We start from the raw sequence: 14788 nt of genomic DNA, 5'->3' as shown, positions 1-14788 counted from the left end.
TCCGGATCTTTTCAGCGTTTTGTGCGGATCTTCTAATGTAGTCTTAAAAAAATAAACTTTCTACAGTGTTTTCATGTGAATACCAATTGTCAGTGTTAATGAATTTTGCAAAAAATCAAGCATAGAACGGGACTCCCAAATGCTAATCTTTGTGAGCGTTTGAGGATATCAGTTCCCGACAGAAAGCCCCAATTCGGTGGTATTGTGAGACCTGATTCGAAGTCTAAATCAGGGGTCGGCAACCTACGGCCCGAGGGCCGGATGCGCCCCGCCAATGTAATTCATTCGGTCCGCCGCCTCTTTGACAAACTAGATTCGAGTCCATTTCAAACACTTTTTGACTATTTTAACTACGTAAGTGCGAAAACTTTTCCCGCTTCGCGCGAATCATCTTTCTACGTCCGGCTCAGCGTTTCGTTACCGTTAATGGAAAACGCATTCAAAAATATTCGACATATATTTTTTTTACATTTTGTATTTTCGGCAATGTAATAAAAACTTGCAAGAAATTTAAAAGAAATGCCGGTATACCTAAAAAAATCTCGAAAGGTTAACAAACACTAAACAAGATTAACTATTAAACTTATCGCGTTTACATAAATAAAGCACCATAAAAATTAAAGCGTGTCACATATGTTTACTATTCGTATTTGGTGGATCATCATGTTGTCAGGTTTGACTGTAGTGGATCATGGCAGAAATCATTTGAACACCCCTGGTTTAACAGTTTATTTTTATGTTAATGACATGAGTTGAAATTGACTTGCTCTTACATTAAGCCCGTTTATATGAACGTTTAAGCCGGATTCGAATGTATTTCGTTACCGGTAATTCATTCTCTCTCGTTTTGGCTCTCGTCTATATATAACAGCACAAAATGACTTAGGTTGTTTCGATTTTTGTTAAGATTAATTCAAGCTAAGTTTTACCATCGAGTCCAGAGATATGCACAAAACACAGTCACCAAATTGTTGTACTTGAACACTCAGTGCAAACCAACTTCACTATTACAATAAGCAAATAACGCTAGTTTAGTAGTCGATTCTGCAGTGCTATCATCCATTTCTGACGGTTCATCCTTATTCACCCCTTTTGGTTGGTTCACCCCTGCCAAAAAATTATTCACCCTGGTGTGAACCATTTCACCTGTTTTAATAAACATTATACTAAGATCGTCCTCCGTTTGCGAACCACTAAGGATTTAATTAAGCTAAGCGAACACGGGTCTACCTTACGTTTACTGTTAAACGCAATATTTCAGAAACATTGTTATGCATGTTTAATCTTTGCAAGAAATTTCGGAGGTAAAATATTATAGCCTACTATAAGGGGTCTGCAACCCCTGGCACGCGTGTCACTTGTGAGATGATTTTTCAGGGCACGACAAATGATTTAATGCAGACGAACAAAGTGCAACCATTACATCATTAACATTATTATTGCTTCACTAATTTCGATTTGCAGTGTTCATGTCACAAATTAGTGTCTTAACTGTTGTATTTAACATTATTTTATGTGGGCGTTAAACTTGTTGTTTACGACTAACCGTTCGCATTACGTCGCAATGCCTAAAAAGTGGCGTGATGTTTACTGCGTTAAAGCCACCGATCTCTGTTCATAAAAGCGTTAAGCTAAAAGAGTAACTGATAGTTTACACGTCTAGGTATCGGCTGAAAATCGAAATATATTCCAAAATAGCGGGCAACAAAGTATTGTGTTCGTGACAGTTCGTTTTTATTTTTCAGAAGGTTTGGGTATTTTACAGAATTTGGCGCTTGTCTACATTCCTACGATATTTATTTTACCAACAAAACGAGGTGTCAAAGGTAAAATTGTAAGAAAGGCGTAAATATGTAAGAATAAATATAATAATATTAATACTGGACTCACTCAAACCCAAACGCTAACTCTCACCCTAACCCAAATATTGTTAGCAATATAAACCCCGGACAAAATGTGGTAGGATTCTGGACAATCAGTGCCCAGAATTTTACCTATGAAATTTGGTTTAATGGCGTCTCCCAAGAAACGTAAATCAGATGTCAGATCATTCGCAAATTAGCAGATAACAGCAGGGCTACGAAGTCGGACTCAAGTAAGACTAAGTCAAACTACCCGAGTCCGACGTGTGCGCATGCAAAGTTTGAAAGTATAATAAGGCAGCAAACTGTAAATTATTAAGGTGGAATAGCTTATCGTGGCATATATTTTATGGGCCCAATGAGTGGATTGCTGAATATCCATCTTATTTTAGTTACGTAAGTGGGTAAAATACAGGATGTAGAGTCGGAACCAGACTTGGGACTCGACGAAAGCGCACATTTAGATGAAGTCGGGCTCGGGTTCAACTTTTTGGCCGAAGTTAGACACGGGTTGTTTTAACCGACTTCACAGTCCTGGTTGCTAGTGCAAAACCAAACATAGAAAAATGTTTGGCACGCGAATTGTTTATATTTTGACATTATTTCTTAAAGCTGCATACGAAAGGTTGCCGACCCCTGGGTTACTAGGTACCTGTTCGTACTTTTTTTTTCGCCATGTTTGTTTGACAGTAGAACTGATAATATTTTGGGCAAAAGTAATTACCGTCCTATCCGATATCAGTTGACACCATTAACATTACTAAGGCCAAAATATAGAAATATGCAAAACTCTTAAATACCTTATTTGAAGTTAGGTTCGTTTGGGCAACAACGTTGTGCACAAAGCAGAGAATTTTAGCTAGCATAACTCGACTTTAAAAGCGTTTTATAAGCGGAAGACGAAGCAGAAAGCGAAGTCACGTAATACTTCAAATACTTCAATGATTGTTTTAAAAGTAAATAACTTAGTATTTAGTTTTATTTGGAGTTATAACTTTAATGCTGTGTAGCTGGTTGTTTATATCTAATGGTAGATCTTCATTATGGCTAACAGTGTTTTGTGAAAAGTTATTTTAAAAATAAATAACTATTCGCCTATTGGTTATAATTAAATATGTATGCGCTTTAATAATTTTTATGTGACTTAATTTTTTTACTTAAGTAATTTGTCATTGCTTAAACCAGAGGTTCTCAATGAACTTGGTAATAACATGAAAACCTAAAACTACTTTTCCACTAAAGTATCACTATTGGCATAAATATTTACCCAGCTTTGCGAGGCAAAGAACTCAACCTTGGTTAAAAGAATTCCACCACTTTAAATCTAAAGATATTGTCCGGTTATAATTGCTACAAGCTATTCGCAGGTAGTCAGGTGCCCAACTAAATTTGTTTTATCTAAAATTCGATTGTTATCAAAATCGATTATTTTGGAAGCTTAGAGGGGAAAGTTTTAAAGTGTAAGCAAATCATCTTGTTTGCTGTTAGCAATTGTTTTCATATTTCTTTGACCAGGCATTGTGTCGTAACAATAAACCATGTGTGTTTGTTAAAACTACAGCATTTGCTTAGTTGGAATTATAATGTAGCCACTCATTCACTTAATTTTGTAATACAGAGAACATTGTTAATTCAAATATTTGGATAATCTCACCATGCAGCCCATTCTGAAATCATATACCAAGCTCTACTAAACCTAAACGGAGTAGAATGGACGACGTTCGTAAACAAAAGCGACCGAGAGCACGTAAGTACGAGTGTGCTGAGCCATAACAATACAATGGTAAAAGTGCGTCCCTAGTAACGAGTCGAGTCTTTGAAAGTGATACACAATAAAGAATGCCCAGCTTGTAGCGTAACAGAATAGTACTAGCGCATATCTCGTCACGGGATTGTCCCATACCTACGTAACGCCTCTTGACTTCCTCGCGTTTAAATAAGGCTTAAAGTACCGTAGGTCTGTTGTGGTTCTTCCTATTTAAATTTGGTGCACAATGGAAGGTTGGTGTTCTCAGCTGATTTAAAGTGAATTTGAATTTCGCGATGGTTAATGTTTAGGGCAGTTGTAGTAACAGAACAACAGGACTTTATTTTCAAAGAATTAGTTGGAAACATGAAAATCACGGTCAACGCATGATAAATGGTTAGCATAATTATCTATTTTTCAAGCAAGACCCGGTATGCCTGAAGGGATTCCTGCTTCGAAAGAACGGCCCTCATCGGGTACGCTATGTAAAATGGAACTGGATTCTGTCGAGCAGTTTCTACCAGCTAAGGACGAGGTAACCTTGCAAACATTAGCGTCAGGGACTTGTTTAGGGATAATGTTACTTAAGCGTAGATGATTTACGGCTATAATGGATGTGGACCAATGTACAAAGTAGCTTGGCTATGTTGAGTAGTTCTGTCTTATCTAAACAATTAAAAGGTTTGCTTAACCCTCGACATTCAATGCTTTATCTTGGCAGGATATTGCATATTTGGCCTTTAAAAGTAGTTAATTGTTAATTCGATGTAGAATAAAACCAGCCCACGACAAGCAAGTGAGGAATACGGTTCGGAATTTACTTTTCATCCTCGAGTCAGCAAGACCAGTTCACGCATTGTAGAAAACATGGGCATGGACTTCCTTGAACGTCAACAACGACATATGGATAAACAAAAAAAAATAGTAGGTTTAACGACTGGATTTTTGATTTACTCTACTTGACTGATTTTCAAGCATAGCGCAATATTACCCATATGTGTCGATAGTTCTTAAAACAAAGTCCTGTACCATTCTTTGTCTGAAATAGAGAGTTTAGTCAAAAAGTATTAAACCTAAGGCAGGCCTGCACAAAATGTGACCTGCATAATAAGCGGCCGAAATATGTCTTAACAAGCCTTAACCAGTGGTCCAACGTTTTTTAGTGTGATGTATCTAGATTACAATTAAAAATACTCATATTTTGCAGAAAAAACCTATAATACACACCTAATATTATATACTTAACTACTTCTCACTTATCCCCTTTCTAAAGTGAACTATGGAGTAGGTACTTACCTTATTTATTTGACGTCACTGCCTTTATATATATATAACTAATGTTTTTTCACAGTGCCTCTTCTTACCTTTTGTTAACCATGCACATTTAAATCATTTTACTAAATGTTTTCAGTTGTCTTGTGAAACTAATTTTGGCTAGCAAAAAAAAAAAGTTTTAATGCAGTTGGAATGTATTTTCAATTTGTAAAAAGACAGATAAACATAAGAAAGAGGCTATTTGTCAGTCAACCAGTTACCTAACTTCGAATTTCGAAGAAGGCCTACGGTAACCGATCCATTTTCCATGTATGCAAGAATAAGCCGGTCCCCGAAGTTTGAAATTGAAAGTTCGGTAAACGGATATAGAATTCGTTTGCAACTATAAGAAGTACCTTGTTCTGCGAATTATTTTGGTTGGGGTGTCGGTTAGTGTTTGGGTGAGGTTGGGCCAGGTAATATTTTATTTAATATCAAATATTATTCTTTAACCTACCAAAACCCAAACGCTAACCTACACCCTAACCCAAATTATGTTCGTTTTGGTAGAATTCTAGACCACCCCACCGTTTACGTAATTTTAAATAAAAATAAAAACTATATTAACTTCGAAAAACCTAGTATGCCTGGCATCTCTGGATATAATGTCATCTTTTTATTAAGTTTTGCCGAATCGCAAGTTGCTGGGGATGTTTTGGCCATTTGAGTATTTGGCCTCGAGTATTGACTTAACAGCCGCATGGCTGCACACATGACCCAATATCTAAATATTTAATTTTTGAAAGTCAAAACGCCAAAATAGCAATTTAAATACAGAGTAGATTTCAGGTTTATATTTAAATAAGACCTGATGGCAAGTCTTTATTTCAGGTGCGCCAAATCAAAAAGACCAGACTAGAACCGGCGATAAAAAGGCATTAGAAAAAAACTATAAGACAGAAATAACATTAAAATAATACCTTAAAACCTTCAAAGCAAAACAAGATTGTAAGTAAGTTGATTTTTGCAGAAATTAAGCACAGAACCCAGTATTGTAAAAAATTCAAATAACCAAAGTCCACGTCAAGACAAAATACCATAACTCCAAATCAAGCCGTTTTCCAACAAATAGAAAGTCAAGTCATGCAAGACACATCAAATAAATAAACTTTACTTTGCAAGGCAAGCATTACCAACTAAACATAGGCAAGGAAAACTCTTGTTTGAAAAAATATTTGTTGGCTTTTGTCTATATTTCTCAAGTCTAGCGATGGCTAGTGCACACTGATTTTAAACCTGTTGATAGCACGGCGCCTTTATAGTCGCCTTTATAGAAGGGGTGGGAAATATCATGGTATTCTGTTCGTGTTAAACCCGCCCCGATTTTCAAAAAAGTAGTTACTGAGTTATTGAAAAGTGTCGTAACTTCTTGGGGGGTACCGGGGCGCCAAAAGGGTGGGGGGAGGGTAGATACAGGCAGGTACAGGGGCGCCAAAATAAGGCTTACAAATGTCAAAATGAGGCTGCTTCTTCTTTAAATACATGATTATATTAAAATTTGAATTGTTTTTTCGTATAAAGTAAGGTATATTACATTAATTTAATAGGAAACGTGATTACCATGGATGAGGGGACGCCAATTTTGTAGTTGACCCCCGGGCGCAAAATACCCTGACTACGCCTCTGCACGGCACTCTATAGGGTGACATTTTAAACACTCAAGGGTGTCGAGAGATATTTCAAATTCTTTAGGATTCCGATTTTTGCTCTATTGGTAAGCTTCTTGATACAAATTTTGTGTAGGATACAAGTGCCGAATAGTAAAAAAGCTGTTTTAACCTTGTTGCACAGTTGATGCACTGTTTCAATCCCGTTTATTGTAACGTTACAGTTAACCACTCAGCAAAAATACGAACAAGGGTGCCGCAAACTATTTACAATTATCCGCAAGCCAAAAAAGGTTGGGAACCACTGCTTTAGCCTATAGCCTATAACAGGGGCGGGCAACATACGGCCCGCGAGCCGGGTCCGGCCCGCGATTGGATTTTGAGCGGCCCGCAGACAGGTGTTACATGATAAATGTCCGGTGTTACATGATAATGTGGCCCGCGGCAACAGTCTGCCGTAATCCCCCACTACTTGCTTATTACAATTAGAGGACTCCAGCCATAAGATCGAAATAAGAACAACATCAACGTCGAAATAAGACCAACCTATATGACTAGTACCTATTAGTCGTAATACCGTCTAAATCGGAATAAGGTATAAACCGGTCGGAATAAGTCCTAAATGACCAGAAACAGGCCTATAAAACATTTTACTTAACCCGAAACCCCACCCCTAAGTACATCACTAATTCCCCTAATAATTTAAACCCTAACCTATTTTCTAACCACACCTATTACCCACCAATAAACTCCAAAAAAGGCCAGAAAATCAAAGCGAAAAATAGCGGCACCATAATGGCGCCCTTCAAACTAGGGCGCCCAAAATTAGACACCAAAACGTTCGATACCAGACCCATGGCCCCCGATCGTCCGATACCCTCTTTCTACAGTTCCATGTGTTATTTTAGCAATTTAGGCCCGATTCCGGACAATTTAGGACTTATTTCGACAGATGTATGTCTTATTTAGACGATAAGTTCTTATTCTGTCGTGGGTATAACTGCGTATTTTGGTTTATTATGTCGTTGGTGTTAATACTAAGGTGTTATTGATTTTCTACTTTATTGTTGCTTTTTAGGTCTTATTGTGTGTTCCCAAATTAGATTAAGAATTTACAATCAATATTTTCCCTTGGATTTTGTTAAGAAAAGTAATTGCAAATTTAACAAGGATTGGATGCCCAAGTAGCCTACTTTTTCACTTAAGTCGGCAAGAAAGCAGTATCAGGGCTGCCACTCTCAAAATTAAAAAAACACTAGATTGGACCATAAAAAACCACTAGATCTGGAGAAAAACCACTAGATTGTTATCGCGACAACATATTTCCATTTTTATGTTGATTTAACATCTCCAGACGTTTAATCAATGTAAAAACAGACTATTTTTTAAGTCTGTGTGCCATAATTGCGTTATTAAAGCTACTATTTGCTAAATATACACAACAAAAGCTCTGCTTTTATTACCGTTTTTTGTTGAATATTAAGGCACCTACTTAAAAAAATGTAGCAACAGTGGTTTTGAGTTTGGCAGTATTCTTCTTTTATGCTTAACACTGTCTTTGTACGGTACATTAAACGCCACTTGTGTTTGGTTGTTTTAACTTTATATAACAAGCTTGGCATATTGCTGAATATCTATGAGTCTTGTCCGGTTTCAGTCTGGCTTTAAATTGTCATTATTGTAATTCACGGTAAAACAGGCGACAAAAACATGTTTTTTCGTGGTGGAGTTACATCACACTCCGACTATGATATCAATTGAACTGTAAAGTACAATAAAAGGGCCAATTGGGTTTGGGCCCTGGGGGCAGTTCTATTCACTATAAATGAGTATAACTGACCCTGGGGGTCCTAGCCAGAGATTGCCAAAAATTCCTCCCTAAAGGTCGACTTTTTGAAAGATTTTTTTTTTATTTTGCCGGCTAATTTATCAGCTTTACCTATACCCTACCTAGACCTGCTCCTTCCTCTCACTCCCCTCTTCTCCCTTTAGCACCTTTGGTTGGCAAGCGGTGATTAAATAGGCCCATACCCTACAGTGCAGCACTACAGCTGTACAAACTTCTAAATATAGTCTGCTGTCCGACACTAACAGTAATCAGTATAGAAACTTGTTATTAACAAGCATCGAGCCATCGACGATCACCAAACATGATCAGGCTTTTACATTAGATTTAAAAAAGGGAATTTTTCATTCACTTTACCATTTTTAACAATGGAAGCCGGGAAATAACTTAAAGTTTATTACTCCATTTCAAGATTATAAAAACCACTAGATTCTACAAGAAAACCACTAAACCACTAGATTATTTCAAAAACCACTAAATCTAGTGGAAAACCACTAGGAGTGGCAGCCCTGAGCAGTATGATTGCTGTGCAATGAAAGTGTTGCCGTGTTTAAAGAGAACAACATTAGCCGCCATTATGCGACAAAACATATAGGCTGGTCATGATTCATTCGGTCCGCCGCCTCTATGACAAACTAGATACGAGTCCATTTCAAATACTTTTTGACTATTTTAACTACGTAAGTGCAAAAAATTGATCTTTCTACGTCCAAACTTGTTTCTTGTCGAATGATCTTTCTACGTCCAACTTGTGTACGTTTTGATGCTGTCTTTTGAACTAGATCAGCGCTTCGTCGCCGTTAACGGAAAACGTATTCAAAAATATTGGACATATATTTTTTAACATTTTTTTTTTCGGCAAATGTAATAAAAACTTGAAAGAAATTTAAAAGAAATGCCGGTATACCTAAAAAAATCGCGCTCGCTTCGCTCGCCACGTGCGTCCTGACTAACAAAGGTTAACAAAAAATAAACAACATTAACTATTAAAGTTATCGCATAGTTTTTTTTTTTGTAAGTAGTTTCATTACACTTTTCATTAGTAGTATGGATGACGACGTTTGGGCTCGAATTTTGAACCAAACAAACGCCTTTTTTCGCGCTTTGCGCCAACACTTTACTGCCTCCTTAAATGTCATTAAACACGCTTTTAAGTGAAAAAAAGATCCGAGGTCCGGCTGATCAAAAGTTGTTCTAACATTTTGATAACACAATTCTCAGTTAACTTTTTGTGCGGCCCACAAAGACCTTTCTGATTTGGGTGTTGGTCCGCGACTAGAAAAAGGTTGCCGACCCCTGGTCTAAACCAACTCATCCTTTTTCTCACTGAAATCTTGGTGCTGTAGCACACTTCACTTTTGGGTTTTACAAAGTTATCAATATGTTGCGGGGTACATTTACCTAAATAAAGCACCATAAAAAATAAAGTGTCCAATATGTTGACTATTCGCATTTGGTGGATCATCATGTTGTCTGGTTTGACTGTGGTGGATCATGGCAGAAATCATTTGAACACCCCTGATATAGGCTATGGCAGTAGGCCTACAATTAATATATCGATCAGTAATCCGGCCCGCCTAGTACTTCATTTCCCATATCAGGCCCGCCGACTGGAGAAGTTGCCCGCCCCTGGCCTATAAGAACATAGAAAAGGCTTTTAAATTACTAGGGAAAGCGGAATATTTTATATCGTTTATCTATTTAAAGTTTACTAACAATGTAATTTCAGTTGGGGCCATTGTACCATGTATTGCCTAGTCCAGTGTGATATAATGTATTTCTAAGTGTACACCAGAACACAACAAGGGTATAGGGAAAGCCATAGGGTATACAGCTAACCAAAAGTATACAAAGTGAGGGCCGTATCCAAGGAAGCACGTGTCCAAAATGTATATTTTGCCTATTTTAGCTATACGAAAATGGATTTTTTTGCCTACCGCGCAAATCGCGGTAATGTTTGTCATATGTTTTAACCCAATTTGATAAAAAGATTTTAGGCCAAGGACGCCGTGCATCTCGCCCTTAAAAATAATTGGAATATTTTTGCTTTTGCATTAACACAACTTTCGCAAAAAAGAATAACGTCGTGTTGGGAAGATTCGAGCGAAACGCGAAAACATTAGCATTTATGTAATGAAAATTGGTCGAAAAGTAGTTTGGGGCGCTATTGTTGCGTATATGCAGACGACGGGAAACCACAAAGTAGCCTACTAGCAAAACATAGCGAACGTTTTAGTTTCCACGGACTTGCTTAGTGGCCAAAAAGCGTTTGACAAAAACAAATGAAAATGCAGTGATCAAGACTGAATGCAACAATTCACAAATGAGTTATCAACTTCAGGATAAAAATGTATTTGCCATGATATTACACTATTATATATATCCGCTATGTACCAGACTACCAGTATGAATTGCTACTTTTTTACAGTTTCATCATGAATTTAGGTCTCGGTTTCCAAATGAACGAACTTGACTTTATTGTTTGCATTGAAAAATATAAGATTTTACGAAAACAGATACTTTTTTGGAGATATTCAGACGGTTTTTCCAAAATTTTGCAGACCAATTTGGATGTTTTTTTTCACTCTGTTGACTGGCCTATATGTACTGTATTGTATGATCAACACGCTGAAACACACTATACCTTGGAATTGACTTGGGCAACTAATGTCTTGGACTGCCTGGACTGGGACTTAACAAGTTATTTTACAAATGACAGACTTGGACTTCATGCCCCTCTTAAACATTCCCTCTCCAGTTGTACCATAACCTGTTTCTACCACAGGCTAATAATTTTTAATGACAATTGCCATGTTACCTAGCTGTCCTACATTGGTTGATTTAACTGTTTTGATCCTAGTATGGGAGACACGTGGTCTATATGGCTAACTTTTATTTATTTTGTATTAATACACCTAATTTCCCAAAATTTGCGTTTGTGATGTCATTATGAAGTCATTTGTTGATATACCTAATTATCACCTAAACTGTTTTTTTGTGAAATAATATTATTCCTTTCATAAAATATTAATATTTTTTTGAAATCCATTCCAGGTCAACATATGCTAAATAACATTTGAGCCTATGTTGAAGTCTGAATGTCTATTTTAATTATAATGATTTACTTAAAACCTTTGACGGGGATCACACAATAAGACCTAAAAAGCAATAAGATCTAAAGCAGAAAAATCGATAAATCCATAGTATTAAGACCAACGACATAATATAGTCAAATATTCAGTAACTAGACGAAATACCCGGCGTTGCCCAGGTGAAATCGAATATTTACCGGTTATTCGTAAGATCTTAGTAAAAGACATAAATAATGGAAACATATTTTTTTAAATGTCATGTCGGTTAACTATAGCGCACAACACTTGGCTAAGCATGCAATACATCTTTTCAGTAACGAAAACCCGTTACGTTTGACAATTGAGAATAACTCCCAAACGTAACACTTTAGGTTGCAGCAGCAATTACTTAGACTTGCTTAATAGCGTCATATTTAAGCCAATACGTAATCCCGGTGGTAAACTGCGTCAAACGTGAGAAAAATCTTCATTGAAAAAAAAATGCTTACTTTTAACTACTGCAATAAACGCAATATTTTGCGAACTCTGATATTGCGTGGGTAAACACATCGTAAGAAGTCATTAGGCTTTGGCGTCAATCACTATCGCTAACAAACGGCTTAAAAATAAAAATTCAATTCTTTGTAAATTTGCGAACTCTATCCAAATTTTACGCGTAAACAGGTATCAATAAGTTCCTAAACATAATAGTCTTAGTTGGAAACTTTAAAATTTTACATTTTTACTAAGGAAAATATACTTACTTTTATTTTTTTATTTCCCGGCAGGTAATTGCGCTTGAGTAAAAGTTTTGCGCGTATACGTTAAGCTTGGACTATATTTTACTTAAACTCTGCCTAACACAAAAACTTCTAAATATACCTGTATTAAATTAACTAACGCTGGGTCCTGGGATACATGCTTAAACACAATCTTGGTAAGTGATAAAATCACATTGTAACATGTTGTAAACCGCATTGAGTGTGACGTAACATTTCCAGTGTGACGTAACATTGGGCGAACATCTTGCCACACACTTACACACATCTCACAAACTTTCTCTTTTATTATGCAGATATCACCAACATAATAAGATCTAAATCGTCTGAATAAGACATAAACCTGTCGGATAAATCCTAAATTCATCGGAATAAGGACTAAACGGCCAAAATAATGCCTGAAACTGTCGGGAGAGGGTATGAAACTATCGGGAGCCATGGGTCTGGCATCGGTCGTTTTGGGTCGGCGTTTGGGCGCCTTAGTTTGAACAGCGCCGTTAGGGCTCTGCTGTTTTGGCGCCGGATTTTTGGCCCTGCTTGGGGCTATTGGTAGACAATGGGTTGGTTAGAAAATGGGTTAGGGAGGAGGGGGGTCCGAATTTTGAACTTAGGGAATTCCCTATTTTTCGTCTGACGTTAATTAGTAATGACGTCATAAAAAAGCGATGGTTATGACGTCATAACATAGTGATTTTTTATTGACGTTATCATTAGGAAAAAACTAAATAGAAATCGCCAATAAACGTCTAGCAAAAGCGACTTTTAGACGCAAAGCAAACACGTGTGTCGTCTACACTCGTGTCGGGCGCCAACTGCGAAACCGCCAAGTGTGCAATCGTTAACTCCAGGCGATAAGGTAAACCAAGGCTGTAAAATATGTGTGATTGATTTTGATAGAATCATGTTTTGACTATCAACATCACCGTTACCCAAGTTCCATGTACGTGACTAATAGCGCTAAATTACACGCATATCTTTCGCCACCTGCAATACTGACCGAAAATTGTTTTTCCCAGGTGTTATTATGCCATGGTTAGCGCAACATCTGCGCTGACCGTGTGCCAAGTCAGCTAAAATACTAGACCGGTTTAGAGAAAATAAGGTGTGTCAATTGCACACTAAACACGTGGTATTAGAATATGCTTATTGAGAATAATTTTGCGGTAACTATCATTACATCAAAATGACGACCTTAAAACGCGCACGACAGTCACATTTAGACCACCTTTTAAGAGAATCTGCTTCAGTTAAAAAGTGCCGTTGTTACACGAACATCAGATATATGAGCAGCGAGGAACATTAAATGCGCCTAAATCTAAGTTTTTATCGAAAAAAAGAAGAAGGCTTGACTTAGCGTTGTCAATTGTCGAATACATACTTGTTAATCAGCCAACCTGAACGAATAACGAAAGGCCAAAGAGAAAAAATCTTATGCGTTTACGGTCGACCAAACAAGAGACAAAAAAACGGCGTTTTGCGTTTGATTTTAGGTTCGCATTCGTTTGAGACGCGGCGACCCAATTACATTAAAAACAATGCCGCTTCAGGCAGCGAGTTAAACCCTGACCAAAACGAACAAAACATATTCTGACTTACAAAAAGGGGGTCCGGACACCCAAACCCCCTGGATACGCCACTGCTTAGGGGTGAGGTTTGGGCTATGTAATATGTTGTATAGGCCTGGTCATTTAGGTCTTATTTCGACGGGTTTAGAACTTATTCCGATTTGGACGTTATTACGTCTATTACGCATTACGAACAGTGTTTTATTCCGACGTTGATGTTATTCTTATTTCGGTCTTATGGTTGGAGTCCCTTTGACGTAATAGCGATGCCGTGCATTATATGATGAAGTTAAATATTGTTTTGCGCTTGGAAGTTGGAGTTCCATATGTGGTCTCTCCTAAGTGCTCATACTGAATTGCGAAATTATCTTCATATATATCGCCTTTAAGACGTCATTAATTTATTTTAGCGTTAAGATCTAATGGATTTGTTACACTCAGAGTAATTTTCAATATAGGACTAATCTTAAGCGTTCGAAAGAATTTTAAATATTGCATAACGATTATGAGTAACGTCACTGTAACGTCCTAGACGCGATATTTTTCGGTGGACTTTCATGTGAGTTCCTGGCAACTTCTGTAAAGAATTAACAACCAAAACCCTCAGTCGAAATTAGCTCGAGGTTTTGGACGTTTTTTTTGGCTGGATAATTCTTAACAAAATAATATGTAGTCCTTAACAAAATACTCTATTTGGTTTTATCATTACTGTATAATGCTAAAAGTTCATTAACCCATTTTAGTAAAAAATATACTGTATTAAGTATCAAGAAAACCAAATGCTACATCATCAAATATACCCGACTTCAAAACAAAGCGAATCCAAAGTCAAAGTAAGTAAATGGGCATCAGGGGCGGATCCAGGGTATTGTATTGGGTTGGAGGGGGTGAAAAGTTTTCTGAGATTACATCACAAAGTTACGTTAAAATGTGACCTTAAAAAGTTACGTCTTAACGTGACATCATAAAAAAGTAACCTTCAGAAAACCACACAGAA

General features: G+C 37.1%; 1 protein-coding gene across 5 annotated transcripts in view; it reads left to right on the top strand.

Annotated features, from left to right (window-relative positions):
* The first annotated feature begins 3839 nt into the window (after positions 1 to 3839).
* The window catches only part of LOC146148578 (tubulin tyrosine ligase 3-like), a 29242-nt gene continuing 18293 nt past the window's right edge, over positions 3840 to 14788 (top strand). For 4 of the 5 annotated variants that reach the window (XM_083388524.1, XM_083388526.1, XM_083388523.1 and 1 more), the window contains exons 1-3: positions 3840 to 4144; positions 4381 to 4533; positions 14556 to 14624. In XM_083388524.1, coding sequence (XP_083244650.1) covers positions 4043 to 4144; positions 4381 to 4533; positions 14556 to 14624 — 324 coding nt within the window. In that variant the 5' untranslated portion in view covers positions 3840 to 4042. The remainder of the gene's footprint in view (positions 4145 to 4380; positions 4534 to 14555; positions 14625 to 14788) is intronic. The other variant, XM_083388525.1, reaches the window with a different exon arrangement.

Source organism: Ascidiella aspersa, chromosome 4 (genome assembly GCF_963924565.1).
Source record: "Ascidiella aspersa chromosome 4, kaAscAspe10.2, whole genome shotgun sequence".
Classification (NCBI taxonomy): domain Eukaryota; kingdom Metazoa; phylum Chordata; class Ascidiacea; order Phlebobranchia; family Ascidiidae; genus Ascidiella; species Ascidiella aspersa.
This window is presented reverse-complemented; position numbering and strand designations above follow the sequence as displayed.